Here is a 15,666-nt window from a genome sequence, read left to right on the forward strand (position 1 = left end):
ACGCACTATGGATTACAAGTAAACTAGTTTATATAGTTTAACTTTTTTGTTAGAATTATAAATTTAATGTCAGAATTGTGACTTTTTTTCCCTCAGAATTGAATAATGAGCAACTGATTTACCTCATTTTGATCATTTTCATAAAGAAATTCCCAGGTCAAACTTGCTACGTTGGAACATTATTTTCAGACTGAGAGCAAGCGGCTTCATGAATGTGGCGTTTGAGTGAGGAGTTAAGCCAAACGGGATCAGAGAGCGGCAGGCTGGATGAAGACGCCACCAGTGTGTGTTGAGCCGGTCTCCACATATGTCAGCCTGATCTAAGCCACACCTGCTGCTGAGCGCAGAGAGAGAGAGAGAGAGAGAGAGAGAGAGAGAGTGTGTGGAGTGTGTTTTCAGGCTGTGCTGTCACAAGCGGGGCAGTCGCTGAAGCGAACAGTTGCTGCATCGCTGCCGCCTCTCTCCATCTGTTTCCACTCTGTTCTTCTTCACAAATCCACGACTTCAGGCAATTATTTCATTCACGAGGAGGAAGAGGAGCTGATGAAGAGTTATTTTGGTTAATTGCTGACTCACTCGGAACTGGAGGGGAGTGGAAGGGATTTCTTGCAACGCCGCAAGGCAACTGGGGATTCCTCCCTGGGATTTATTTGCTGGTTTTTCTGCAGAAATCTTTGGACATTTTGTTGTGTTTTGTGAGCCGAAGCTGCCTGTAATGGGAAACAGGTGGAAATGTGAGGGTTAACCCCCCCCAACTGCGCTGCATGTTGGCGAGGCTTCCCTGCTTCTCTGCAGCCAAAGATCCGTACGCTGACAAATTGCACCTCAATCAGGTGCAACCTTGGTGTGTGCTGCTCGGTTCTGGGAACACTGGGATCTGAAGTGAGTGAGCAGAAATCTGTGGAAGTGGAAGTGGAGGACGGTTCGGTCGTTTGGTGGACTCAGGGGAGAAGATGCCAGCCATCCTGGTGGCCTCAGCCATGAAGTCAGGACTCCCGAAACCCAAACCGGTTCACAGTGCCCTCCCCATCCCCCAGGCCCCCAGCAGACCGTCGGCCTTAGCTCTGCCTTCGGCGCCGCTCAAGAGCCGGCAGGTGTCCACCAGACCGCCAAGGAGTTCTCCGGAGTCGGAGGCAACTGGAAACCCTCAGGTGTGTCAACATCATCCACACCTGCTTTGGTTTTCTCACTCAACTCTCATTTCTGTCATATTTTGTTTGGTCATGGTTTGTGATTTCTGACTTTACCAAAATAAGAAATAAAAAGCTGTAACGACTACAAATTCTGCTGGACGATAAATTGTCCCAGATGTTATTGTGATAACTGATAGTTTATAAATGGTAACGATGCAAGAACACATTCTCAAAGACCAATAAACGTTAAATTCTAACACTGGAACTGGAAGACATTTGAAATCCAAACTAAAGCAAAACATAAACAACGAATAAAACTAATTATGAAGTCTCTGTAAACAAAATTATACTTAAAAAAACAAAACAAAGCACCAGAAGAGAGAAACAATAAATCAAATGTAAGTTATTGAATTTGCTTTAATTTATAATTAAAGCAAATTCAATAAATTCAATTAATTCAATTAATGTTGAATTTGTTGTTGTGTTGCAATCTGTTGTTGCAACACAACAACAGATTTTACTGGACGATACATTTTTCCAGAAGTTATTGGTACAAACATTACCATTGTTGTTTTGAGACCATTTTCAGCTAATATGATAAAGTAGAACTAACATGACTGTCAAACTTCTCACGATATGTTTTACATCAGTCAATATTGATAATTATTGATTAGCTTTTTGTTTTAAATATCTTGTTTTATCCACAATTTTCTCTCCACATCGTTTATTTTTAATGGCTTTTGAGGCATGGTGGCAAAACATTAAACTGCAGCTGTGCAAGTTACTGAACAGGTTGTTGCTAGGTAACCAAAGAGTGAGTGAGTTGCTAGGTAACCAGATAGTGAGTGAGTTAGTTCACCAACCTTGCTTAGCTAGGTTGAGCAGCTAATGTCTTCCCTCTGCCTACATCTCCCAGAAGGCTTTGTGGTTCTGGATCGTAGTTCAGTGAAATTATTGAAAACTGTATCAGACGTATTACTTATTGATACTGATATTGATAATGTGGTTTTGATGATATATGTTGTTGTTGATTTATTGTTCAGCCTTATGATAAAGGCCTATTAATGCCAGAACACCCTTTCAAAAATCAGTGAAATTTAATTTCCAAAGAACATTTTACACACTGAAACTGGAAGATATTTTAAATATTCAAAAATAAACAAACAAAACAAACAAAACATTATATAGAATGGTTACTGAAGTCTTTCTGAACAAAATTGCACTTCAAAACATATCAGTCATATTAATCATTAGGCTCAAATAGGGGAAACAGGCAAAACTGCCAGTTAGGACTTTTGTAAAATAAAGAAAAAGTTGCAAGCTAACCCCCAACTCAACTTTTACAATCGCATGTGGAAAATAGCTGTAAACAGATGCGCAGTTATACAACCGTTCATCTTTGAAAAGCACAAGTGGAGCCTCTTGCACAATCACTAAGAATGCAGCAAGAGGTTTTTGAATGAAAACAACAACAAAAAACTTATATTTTCCAGCAGCCATTGCACAACTCGTACCGCAGTAAAACCAGATGACCAAAAATGCTGGTTGTGTTGCTAGGTAACGACGTTGTAGCACTCAACAATCAAGAGTTTTTTGAAATGACTCATTTTTCAGACACCAAAAAACATTAACTTATTGCCAAAAAATGTCTGAGTGTTTTTTTAAGAGCTTGTGCTGTTTTTAAAAGGAGTAGGAACTCAAATAGAAGCATAAAAATGTGCAAAATGTGACTTTTTGCATGACCAATCCTCCTTGAAAACAGTCAGTAACAGTTGTTTCAGTATATAAGCAGTTCACTGATTTCTCTAAATAATCCCAGAAAACTGCAGCCTTGTTGAATTCTGCCTGAATTCAGTTGATTTCCTGAAAGGAAGCCGGCCGTTCTGTCCAGAACGGAGCCGTAGCGGGACGCCAGGGTGGCTGTTCTGCTGCGTTTCTGTAATATTGGCTGTGTGTAGCAGGGCTGCAGTGGCCAGAGCAGTCGCTCCAGCACCATGTAAGGCAGCGGGAGAAGGAGCTGTCTCCCCGTCTGTGTTTGTGCCAACCTGTCCAGTAAGTGTGACTCTGAGCGTGACGTCGCTGGGAGACGGATCTGGACGCCGTTTGAGGAGAAGATACAGGAGGCCAGTGTTTCTGGACATGGGATGAGGCTGCTGTTTGTTTTTCTGGATAATCACATTTTCTCGCTGACCTACTTTACATGACTTTCTCCCCTCTGTCCTCTGTCTCTCCTCCTCTTCCTCATCCCTGTGGTGCTGATGAAGCAGCCCTCGTCACCCTCGGCTATGTTAACCCTCGACCTTTCTGAACAGAGGCAGCGACCTGAATGTTGCAGTCATATGCTGGACTCTATCCAGTCTTGCTGTTTTACAGTCCTGCATTGTTATTTTAAGGTTTTTTTTTGTTATATTTGGGAATCATTCAACTTGAAAGCCAGTGGTATAAAAAATGAAACGCCAAAACACCCTTTAAAAGTGATCTGTTATGCTTCCTTGAACAAGTGAGGATAGTTCTGTGGGTGATATGAAACATGCCCATTACATTTTTGTCACAAAATCATTCTTAGACAGTGAGGTTTAAATCTTCTGTCCATTTTGAGCTGCTTTAGAGCGTCTTGTCACTTTAAATCCAAATAAGCTGCTGTTGGCCACATCCCCCAACTCAATGCTTACACTCGCAAGTGAAAATGACTGCATATAGATGCACAATTATACAACTGTACGTCTTTGAAAAGCAGAAGTGGAGCCTCCTGCACAACCAACAAGAATGCAGCAAGTGGTTTCTGGATGCTAAGTTGACCACAAAACATTTGTCTTTCCCAGCAGCCGTTGTACAGCACATACGGCGGTAAAACCAGCTGACCAAATGTGCTGGAGTACCGCTTGAGTTGCTAGGTGATGAGCGGAACTCAGATGAGGTTGCTAGGTAACAGCTCGGGTTTCGCTGGGGTCACTAGGTGAAACTGTGCTGTGCTGGAGCTCGGCTTAGGTTGCTAGGTAACAGTTTGGGATTTCGCTGGGGTTGCTAGGTAGCAGCCTGCTGTTTTGTGACGTTGCATTTCGGTTACCGAAAGGGCAAAATTTCAACATAAATACTCTGCAGTAATTAAGAATAGCATACTTTTGTCCAAAGGAATGTGAAACTAGGTAGTTTTTAATTTAAAAACTGTACAAAATGTGAAAGTGCATTAGAGAAATAAAACTCAACAGACTATTTACAAAAACTGCAACAACAAAAATATTACCTAAAAATGATTAGGATCTGTTCAAACACCAGCATGTATGTGAACATTTGTTATGTTTCTAGTGCCTAACAGCTGCTTCACTAGCAGATTATTTCACTTGTAACATAGGAAAAATGTTATAAGTTAATGGAACTAGTACTTTTTCATCTATATTAAGGAAATATTCACTTAAAACAAGACACCATATCTTGCTGAGAAGTTACTTTTAAGTTAGTTTTCTCTTATTTCAAGGGTATTAAGATATTCGCACTAGACACTAGACCAAAATTACTTGGTAAAGTTTTGTGTTTTCCAGTGAAACTCTAATATTCTACTCAGTGTTAAAGTTCTTTGTTCTGAAATACAGCAGTGGTGAAACAGTTGCATGTTGCATTTCTAAAAAGTGAAGGTTAAATATCAAGTAGAAATCCTAAAATTGTTTATAAATTACATGCTAAAATAGAGCATAAAAGAAGCAGTTTTAGTCAAATGTCAATACTCTGGTGTAATTGTAAGAATGATTTTAAATCGTCAGTTTTATTCCGCCTTTCAAACAAAGAAAATCAGCTTGTGTGAAAATCAGCACCCTGTGGTGTCGTTCCTCCGTCTCGTTGTCATTTCCTCTCAGCATCGAGTGCTTACCGCAGCGTGAGCAGCGTTTCCAGCGATGAAATGGGGGAACATTTGAAGTTGGTACATCAGGAGCAAGAACATATTGCTTCTTCCTCTACTTTGTGTTTCCAGCTGTGGATTGCCTCCTTGGAGAAAAGTGAGCAGAATTGTAATGGGCCCAGGTTAAAAGCCACTGCTGTATGGTTTTCCTGTTGAGTCTTTTCATATTGCACAATGTTTAATCTGAAAATTTGACCGCTGAGGAGTTGGAGAGGGAGCCGCAAATGGCTTCAGATCCAGTACAAGTAGACGTGGGCTGAGGTTTGAGCTGATTTTTAACCAGGGGAACAATTTTTTATGCGTTCTATCTTCATCTGGTGAAGTGTAGTTTTATAAGAGTCTCATTTGAAACAACATTAACAAAGCGAAGCATGCAGAAAAGGAGCAAAGTAATCTTAAGTGGGACGTATTATACAAAATTTACATTTTTCGTACTTACAATTTGGGTTTCAATTGCTTCTAAAAACAGCCAAAGCTTTTAAAAATACCCCAAATAGACAGTTTTTGGCAATAAGTTGATGTTTTTTTTATTTCTTGAAAAGAAATTTTAAAAAAAATTCAGAATGTAATGTCATAAATCAGCAGGCGCTGACCTTTCACCTAGTAACTGCAGCAAACCACAGCTGTTACCTAGCAACCCCAGGCGAGTTCCGCCTGTTACCTAGCAACGCAAGTGGAGTTCCAGCACGCTTGGTCAGCTGCTTTTACCTCCGTATGCATTGTATAATGGCTGCTGGAAAAGACAGGAGCTTTGTTGTTGACTTAGAAATTATATGCTGCATTCTTGTTGGTGGTACACTGCAAAAACACAAAATCCTACATTTTTTAGGTCTGGCTTCTCGGGAAAATACCTTAGTACACCTTCAATAAGGTAAAACAAGCTTAAAAGTATATTTTCAGATATACATAGGACCTTATTTTAGGTCAATAATTCCTTAATATTTTTGATAAAGTTCTGGTTCCATTAGCAGAATATTTAACTTTTAACAAAACATTTTTCTCATGTTTTAAGTGAATTCGTCTGGCTGCAATGCAGTTCAAAGTGTTTTACATCATGACATCACAAACATAAAACTCATAAAAACAACATACAGTAGACAGTTGCGAAACCAGATACAAACATTGAATTAGTTTAGTCTGATTTCAAGTTTACCAAGACATTTACACGAGAAAACTAGACCAAAAATAGTTAGTGAGATTTTGCAGTGTGCAGGAGGCTCCACTTGTGCTTTTCACAGATGTATGGTTGTATAATTAAGAATCTGTTTGCAGCCATTTTCACATGCAGCTTATTTGGATTTAAAGTGACAAGACGCCCCAAAACAGACTAAGATCTCATTATCTAAGAATGATTTTATACAAAAAATGTTTTGTATAGGCCATAGATCTATCCTCACCTGTTCAAGAAAGCATAATAGGTCACCTTTAAAATCCTGCGTGCATTAAGCAGCCTAATGACTGGATGTGTTTGCAGAAAGTCAAACAGGAAACATAAAGTGAGTTGGACATGACACCTTTAAGCGCCTGASAGGGTAAGTCGGTAGTTATCTGAGGGATTAGTGAAGCCTTGGTTGAAGAGAAGCAGCAGCTCACGCATCCAGCTGGATGGCCCAGTTGGCTCGCAGCCCCGACTCGTTCGGTACGCCTTTAACAAAGAGTTAATCCACAATGCAGCAGGAGCAAAGAGAGGGAGTCATCCAGCGAGTATTTACAGGCCGGGATGAAGCAGGTCTGCAGGTGTTTGTGGCTCAGCGTGTGAAATCTGCCACTACAGTCTGGGAATGTGTCAAACCACCTGCTCTGTGTGTGTGTGTGTGTGTGTGGGGGTGTGTGTGTGTGTGTGTGTGTGTGTGTGTGTGTGTGTGTGATTATATATATATCCTGACAAGCTGTACTGAGTTTCAACCTTTTATAATGCTGCTACAGCTGAGAGGCTCTTTGCACATACCTGACTGCTGCCCTCTAGTGTTCAATTTATCTTTTGCAACCATTCCCATTCATAAAATCAAGCCTTACACTGCAAAAACACAAAATCCTATCAAGTAATTTTAGTCTAGTTTCATTGCAAATATCTTAGTACACTTGAAATGAAACAAAACTAACTTATAAGTAACTTTTCAGCAAGAAATATGAGATTATTTAAAGGTATTAAGATATTTGCATTAGAATCTAGACTAAAAAACTTGGTGAGATTTTGCGTTTTTGCAGTGTAGCGTTCATGTGTGTGCACTCATGCAAGGCCAGCATCTTTGCCTCCTCATTAATTATTAATGCCTCTGTTTTTCACACCACTCTCCTGTTTCCACCTTTTATCCTGAAGTCTGTTGTCAGCTCATTCATTTTCTGCTGCAGCTTTTTTTTTTTTTTTTACATAACCTTCTATAATTAATATAACATACAGACTGGAAAACTGAGAAACATTCAGATTAACGTCCTGAGAGAGGCAGATATTTGTCTTTATAATTGAGTGATTAGGATCTACTATCTCAATAAACATCTTTGAAAGGCAAACTGCTGCCGCCTTTATGTGAATTTATTAGTCTGTGAGCTGAATCTGAACCACATAAAGACATCATGAAGGTAATATTTACCAAGATGGCCTGTTAAATAAACCAGGAACTGTTTAAATAAATCCCCATCCAATAATAAAAAGCTTTGTCCTGATAAGTCAGCTCCATTAATTCGTCCCTTTTTGAAGATGCAGTTGCTGGAGATTATGATTTCACAATTTAAATAAATTTAATTAAGATTTCTGGGATTGAATCGACTGTGAAGACGCCAACACAGAGATATATATGAACTTTTTTTGATTATTACGGATTGAAAGTTAATTAAATGACCCTTAAAGTCACACTGATTGGTTTGTTTAGTTTAAATTAGATTTAGATTAGATTTGAAACAGTTTAGCAAACTCAACATTTATTTAATTTAACTTTATTTAAGATATTCAAAAATATTCATATTAGTATTTAAAGAATATCAGTGTATTGTAATGTTGTAATAAGATAAATGTACTAAGATGCTTTAAATAAACAAAACTACTTTAAGATTTGATATTTTGCAGTGTTTCTATTAAATGACTATAATGCAGCAATGTCATTGGCTAAAAATATTTTTAGACCAGTAACAGGGAAAATGCAAACAAATAAACGCAAAAAATTATATCTAAGCTCTGAAATATTAATCTAAGTTAGTTATGCTTGTACATTTGGAATTGCATGGATATTAAAGGAACAGATTAATGTAAAACCTTTTTTGATTTAATGTCAAAGTAAACTGGATTAAATTCCAATTAGTACTATTTCTATTTTATCAGTAGGAGAAGCTCAAAATATAAAATTTTAGTATCTTCAGCTGATTCATTCAACGACAGAGTAGAGCCAAAATAGATAGAATAAAAGATTTTTTAAAAAATCTAAAAAATTACAGTTTAATCTCACAAATTTTATAGAAAAAATGTGAAAATTTCTGAGTTGGAGAAGTCACAAATTTGGTGGAAAAAGCCTGAGACTAATCTCAGAAATTTGGTAGAAAATTTTCCAATTTCAAAATTTTCTGAGTTTTAAGAGTCGAAAATGTTTGACTTTTGAAATTTCCCTTTTTTTCTATAAAATTTGTTAGATTTATCTCAAAATGTTTGATTCTTTTCTCTCAAATTTTTGATCTTTGGTACTAAGAAATTTAATCCTTTTTTAGAAAATTTCAGACAATGTCAAAATTTCTGAATTTATTTTTTTCCTCAGCTCAGAAAGTTCCTTGTATTTTTCTAGAACATTTTAGAAATTAAAATGTTCTGATCTTGTTTGCGGAAATGTCCTTTTTTTCTATCACCACGAATACGCCGACGTAGATTCAACCTTGTTGACCCCAATAAGAGGCCGTTCTTTAGTACTGGTGCTCCTCCCCTCCTCCCAGTGAAATGCAGTCATGACTTTTTTATGGTTCCCAGCTCCAGCCTCCTGCAGACCGGAGCAGGTGAGGGAGAAAGGAGAATCAGCAGCGTTGCATTGCTAATGGCCGCCGGTCCGGAGCTGCACAGATTGCTGGGGGTTCTGGGTATATTGCTTTCTTTATTACCATGACAAAGGACCACACAGACATATGTCACTTCAAGAGGCGCTGCTAGTTAAAACCAGATTTAATGGACGTTTTATTGTCCGGGATGTTATTGTTGAACAGAAATAACCAGGTTTTAACAGACTGTTCAAGTAAAGAATAAAAGAGCACGTTTTGTAGGGAATCGTCTCTTATCCTCATGGATTTAAACTCTGAACCTTTTCATTTAGAGTCGCTGTTAGAATCGCCTCCAGTAGATTAGTCATCAAGGGCAAGTTGAGGTCGTTTGCCTTCATTTCTGACAGCTGACTCTTTAGAGATAAGAGATTTCCACCCTGCACCTGTGTGTCCTGCAGACTGATCCGACTGAGCGGCAGCAGAAACCTGACGTTTGTCCTGAAGCGTTTTTACTACAGAATAAACGTCCAATTCTGATCAAGGAGTAGATGGCAGCATGTTTAAAAAATAAAATATTACCTTTTCTAATGAGGGTGTGTGAAGTGAGGTTGTTCTAAAGTTATCAATGGTTCCCACTTCCTTTTTTTTTAAAAAGGCAGCTTTTTATCCAGATACATTTTTATCTGGATTTATCTCAATGACCAAGAATCAATTCTTTGGTTTTTAACTTTTCATTTTGGAGGTTTTTGAGGCCAAAACAGGTGAAAAGCCTTAGAAAATAAACCTGAGAGTACAAAAAAGTTGAGAGAATGCAACCAATGCAGTTAGCCAGAATTAGTCAACATAAGCAAAAGAATGAACCACATTCTGCATCATCTTTTTCCCGACGGTTTTCTTGAGATAACAAATTCATTTCCTGATGGTTTTCTCAACATAAATTATTATTTTTTTATGTTTTTCTCTATGTTACAAGTCCCAGGTGTCGGAACTGCTGTAACAGAGTTGACACAATCTGAAGAGAAACTAAAGAGTCTGCAATGACGACCGGCGCTGCTGATTGCGTTTTTATTCGCTGACTTGTATTAGTAAACAAACTGAGCTCGAATACAAAGAAAGGACTAAACCTCTGATTGTAACTATGGTAACTCAACAATCAAACAATGAATATTATTATTTGCACTTTTACAAAGTAAACTTGACAAAATCCCTTTGAAACCACTTTGAATCTCTTAATGTATCACCTGAAATTATTGAGACAGTTATAGTCGATAACCAATATGTATTGATATTGTGTTACAGGTCCTGGGGGTCAGAACTGTTGTAACAGAGTTGACGCACTATTTTAGCACTTGAAGCTTCGCAGCTCACTCCAAAAAGGTTCAACCTCAAAACGCATGTAAAAGAGAACAAGAGAACTGTGTCTGTCCACAGAAATGGACCGTAAAAGTGTTGGAGTTTACCCGACCTACAATACGACCCCTATTTTGGGGAAAAGGACACTCAATCCGCTTTAACAGCCAACACTAAAAAGAACAAAACAAAATAAAACTTGTCCAACATGGGGACGTTAAGATCCAACGGCCCTCAGAGCGAGCCAACGCCAACCTCGCCTGAGAAAACCATCCAAACGGTGCACAAAAACCTAACTACACGACCTATTCTGGTTAATCAAGATGTTAAGTGTCCCACACGGTGGCCTTGGTGCTTTTTCCCAACCGCATACTGACCTGAAGAGAAAATAAACAAAGAGTCAGCAATGACGACCAGCGCTGCTGTTGACATCCAGATTATGTTTGAGGCAAACTGGAAGTCCATCCCAAAACCAACCTGAAAGCAACGCCCCCCCAAACAAAGGTTCCGCTTCGCCATTACCGCTCCTGTCCCACCTCAGGAAAGCACGATAAATACAGACAGATTGCAAATGATAAAAAATAAAATAAAATACTGTGGTGGCATTTTTAGTGCACCACATCTAGATAAGAAATTACTTTCCTATTTTCCTCACATACTTTTTCAGGTGCTTCTCTAGAAATAAGTTAATCTCTGGAAAACAAACATTGTTTTTTTTTTTTTTTTTGAGAAAACCATCTTTGTTTTATCAAGAACACAAGGTTTTGCCACAACAGGATGCAGGTTTATCATTCACACCAACCATTTGCTTTCTATAGATTAACTCGTTATCAAAACCATTGGTGAAGAAGTTTATCTGAATATCTTCTGCTCTCGGCTTCTGTAAATACCCTTTAAGTAACTGTAAATTACCATGTTGGCTTGGACAGATTTAAATAATAAATCATCTTGGGATTAAATTTGCTCTGTGTGGAAACCTGTTCGGTGTGTGTGATCATACGCCGTTTTGGCTCCAGGAGTAATGACCTCACCTCTTTTCCTAATGCGTCTCGATCAGATTCCACTTCCTGTGCGGTCGCCTTCGCTGTCTTCCTGTCTGAGGTCATGGCTGAGGACATAACCATATTAATTAAGAGCCTACATCTGCTTCTCCTGAGTCAACATCCTTCCAATCGATCCCCCGCCAAGGTGCCCTCCGCACTCCGGCGTCTCTGGTTTCCCTCGTGTCAGTTGTCACATGGAGCTCGTTGGGAAGCATAAATGGCGGTTTGTGAGCGGCGCCCCCTGGAGAATCAGCGCTTCGACTAACACGATCAGCGTCGTATCCGTCTGGAAGCCGGAGCCTGAATGGAGAGGAGAGGTTGGGGGTAAAGGTCAACCGGACTGAAGTCACCGTCCCCAGAGCATGGGGCATCAGATCATCGCTACATTTTTAATGATGAGCTCCTGCTCGTCTTTCAGCTGGTGTTGAACATGATTGCTCATTTTAAACAGACGTGACAACCGCTGTGAAATATCGCTCGGCTTCCTGTCAGCGCCGTTCGCCTTTGAAAGGATGACTGAGCGGATTTTCACATCGCCGCTCTCAGCTCTTCTCTCCTGCAGCTTCGGGGACTTTCTCAAGCCGTCTTACGCCTCCCGTTTCAGCCCGCATGCAACGGCAATAAGTGTGAAAGCTGCTCTGGTAAATATTGGATTCCACAGCGGAGCTGTAAATCTGACGGTCAAGAAGCTTCTTGCTAAACCACGCCGAGTAATTATTGACAATAAATCAAAAATCACATCTGAATTTAGGGGTTAATCTAATTTGAAGGAGCGCATGCTGCTTATTTATTCATGAAGATCTTTCAAACGGGGGCGGGGGGTTGGGCCGCATTTCTCATTTCATTTTTACCGAGGAAGCACATTGGCTAAACGGTGAGTGAAACAGTCACTGGGACTGACTACTATAATATTCCATTGAGGGACAGTAACTTTAACATTACATATACCTTTCTGAACAGGCGAGGGCGCACTTTCTCCTTCTATAATCAGACGTTAAAACCATTCCTCCCTCCCTGGCACCTCCAGACCCGGGCCCCCATGGGCACCCATTCAGGCCCAGGGGCAGCTGCCCCCCCAGGCCCCCCATTGCTCCGCGCCTGTGCTGCTATCATTTAAGTCATCCTCCCTCCGCTCCGCTCGCCCATCCTGCCCCTCGTCTTGTAGATCCATCACCAACAACTACGAGGACGTCGTCCTTTCTCTAAACCTCACACTGGATTTAGACTGATAGATTCAAAGCTTGATCCCTTGCTTCCCTTCCTGCTTTAAATTCTTGTTGTGTTGAGTAAAAATGTAAACAACTAGTTATTTTTTTTGTATTGCAAAAAGTCTTTCCAGAAGTCCGCTGTTGTCTTTTAAGTCAATACCACTTTTATTGTAACTCAGACAGATCACTAATTTTTATAAAAAGAAAAGGTCATAGAAATGTAAACTCTGATCGGTCCAGCAGCTTTTGTCTGTGAGTCTCTGAACCTAAACTGAGAGTCCATATGAATCAGGTCCGTCTCCCCCCATCATCAGCATAGTGGTAGTTTTCACCCCCAGCTTAAAGGGAGGGTTCCCCCAAAACAAAAGCCCYTCCTYGGTGGGGTTACCCCCGCTATTGTCCCTGATACACTGTGTTTTATTTGGAGCTGTGAAAGGAACCAWTGCTCAGTCCATTCACTGCGGCTGCACTTAATGAGCTTGTTGAAGGCCTCCACTAAAACTGTTAAACTSAAGCTTTAAATGCTGACAGTTTCCCAGTGTAGTGAAGCAATGCTGTTCAGAGCAATGGGAACGTCCAAAGGCCGAGTGGACGGGTCAGGGCACTGCTTTGATAGCACGTCTGCAACCCTTCTTCGTTCGTCTCAGGTCCAGTAGGTTGACTCCACGACAGACACGCTCAGGTTCACCGTACTGATTCCAACAAAAGAGGAAATCAAGCGGTTTGCATCAGTCCAGCGGCTTCATTAGATAAAATACAATAATTAACAAACTACAAGGCAAAGCTTCCCAATGAGCAGTTGGCAACTTTGTAAAAATAAACATAGCTAAAATGGGCAGCATTAATAATAATAACTAAAAACATATCAAAACAAAACAGCAAAGTTACTAATGAAGCACTGCGTTATGATCAAATTTGTCTAAAATATCTGCTAAAGTACAACACAGAGCTGATTCCTATACATGCCATAGTCACAGCAGGCGACAGGAAAAGGGGGCGGAGCCGGTTGCTATGGTAACCGCCAACCGCAACGTAACTGAACTTAATAAATCAACGATCAACGGCTGGAGAAACAACAACAACAACAACAACTTCTTGACTAGACAAAACGAATTCAAAGAATAAATAAACACATTTTGACAAACTTCACATCGAGTAAGAGTAGCACTAATTCAGTTTATTTCTACTCAAAAGTAAAAAGTAGCCAGAAATTACTCTGGCGAAAAGTACTTTGGCCAAGTACTTTTTTAATTGGCAAAGTAAAAAAAAAAAGTCTGCTCGAGTACTGAGTAACTGATCAAATTTAATATTTAAAAATGACATCATCAGATGGACTAAAATGTATTTTAAGGATGACAATAATTCATGTAAAAAAAAATAAAATCAGGCAAAAGAAAAAATTAATTCCAAATCAGTTTCTTTCGATAAAAAACTTATGAAATTTTAACAAAAACTGCAGGTCTGTGTCTGTTGAATTTTTGGTTAAAACATGTTTGCTTTTCATTCARTGGTAGAAAATCCATAAAGTTTACTCAAGTAAGACCAGCGAAACTTAAAATTAAGTACATCATAGTAAAAAATACTCCTAAAAGTAATTATTRACCAGAACTCGTGCTTCGCTTGGCTCTGGTGGAAAAATCAACTCTCTGCTGTTGAGTTCTTTGTGTGGCCATTTTTACATTTCTTTWTTATTTCGTGCTCTGATGAAAATGTTTGTAGGGACACTCATTTATGGAAGGAAATCMTAACTCATAATCATCATCATAATCAAATTATGGCTACTGATTTATTAACTTAATTACACAAAGTGTTTGTGAGGAAACGGCCATTACTTCAAACCAGAAGAAAACAAAACATGGTTGGTTCAAATGAAAAAGATGGGAGTCCATTTTGGACCCGACGTGTATGTTTGTGTTAGATTTCWCTGCTTTGCTACTATTAAACTGATATAAATCATTTCATGGCTATTGAATTGCGTGTTACTTTTGGCACTGCAGAGAATTAGGTGGAAATATCACTTTACACAAATCAGAAATATTGTTATTTTAAGGAGTTGAAAGCGTTTTGTTCAGCCTGCTGGAAGTGATCAGGCCTCCCGCTGCTGTGGGAACTTTTTGTAGATCTTGGGTCTTKCCCAAAATTCAAATTCGGCTTGTAATTTGTGGTYGGGAATGGAGCGTGTGTGTGTGTGTGTGTGTGTGTGTGTGTGTGTGTGTGTGCGCACAGCTTGAACGGAGAGCATCCTGCACTGTGGATTCTCTTCCACACTCACAAATATATAAATACTTGTGCTATGAACCCACGCAGCACATGCACATAAATACATGGGTCCGCATCGGGCAGCGAGTCGTGAGTGACGGCTGATCAGAGAGCGGTYTGGTCCATCTGTGTTTGCGGAAAATAAAACTTGGCTTTTCTTCACAGCAAGAAGCTGTTTAAAGAAATAATAATAACTGTTTAGGAGATTGTTAGTCTGGAGTTTTAAGTGGTTTGGCCTCTTAAGCTTTTTCACTTCTCACACTGCAAAAACACAAAATCTTACCAAGTACTTTTAGTCTAGTTTATAGTTTGAATATCTTAGTACACTCAAAAAAAAAAAAAAAAGACAAAAAGAAAACTTACAAGTAATATTTTAGCAAGATATAGGAGCTTAAAATTCACGTTTTGTAYGTTTTTGTGCTTCCGTTTGGTTTTGTACTTTTTCTAAAAACGGCTCAAGTGGTTAAAAAAAACACCCAGCTGTCATTTGACTTCAAATCAATGTTTTTAGATGTCTGGAAATGAGTCATTTCAAAAACTTCTGGAATGTAATTTCACAAATAAGCAGGCACAGCCCCGTTACCTAGCAACCCCAGCAAAGCCCAGCCCGTTACCTAGCAACCCCAGTAAAGCCCAGCCTGTCACCTAGCAACCCAAGTGGAGCTTCAGCACGTTTGGTCAGCTGGTTTTACTTCTGTAAGTAACTTTTCAGCAAGACATGGGAACTTGTTTTAATATTGACAAATAATATTAGTTCTACTGGCAGATTATTTAACTTATCATAAACAAAAACAATAAGTAATGTCAATAAAGAATAAAAAAAA

At 39.3% G+C, this 15,666-nt stretch overlaps 1 protein-coding gene across 11 annotated transcripts in view; it reads left to right on the plus strand.

The window, feature by feature from the left end:
• The first annotated feature begins 420 nt into the window (after window positions 1-420).
• The window catches only part of nav2a (neuron navigator 2a), a 131,037-nt gene continuing 115,791 nt past the window's right edge, over window positions 421-15,666 (plus strand). For all 11 annotated transcript variants that reach the window (XM_008405957.2, XM_008405960.2, XM_017304057.1 and 8 more), the window contains exon 1: window positions 421-1,151. In XM_008405957.2, the coding sequence (XP_008404179.1) occupies window positions 954-1,151 (198 nt within the window). In that variant the 5' untranslated portion in view covers window positions 421-953. The remainder of the gene's footprint in view (window positions 1,152-15,666) is intronic.

This window comes from Poecilia reticulata, linkage group LG3 (assembly GCF_000633615.1).
Source record: "Poecilia reticulata strain Guanapo linkage group LG3, Guppy_female_1.0+MT, whole genome shotgun sequence".
Classification (NCBI taxonomy): Eukaryota; Metazoa; Chordata; class Actinopteri; order Cyprinodontiformes; family Poeciliidae; genus Poecilia; species Poecilia reticulata.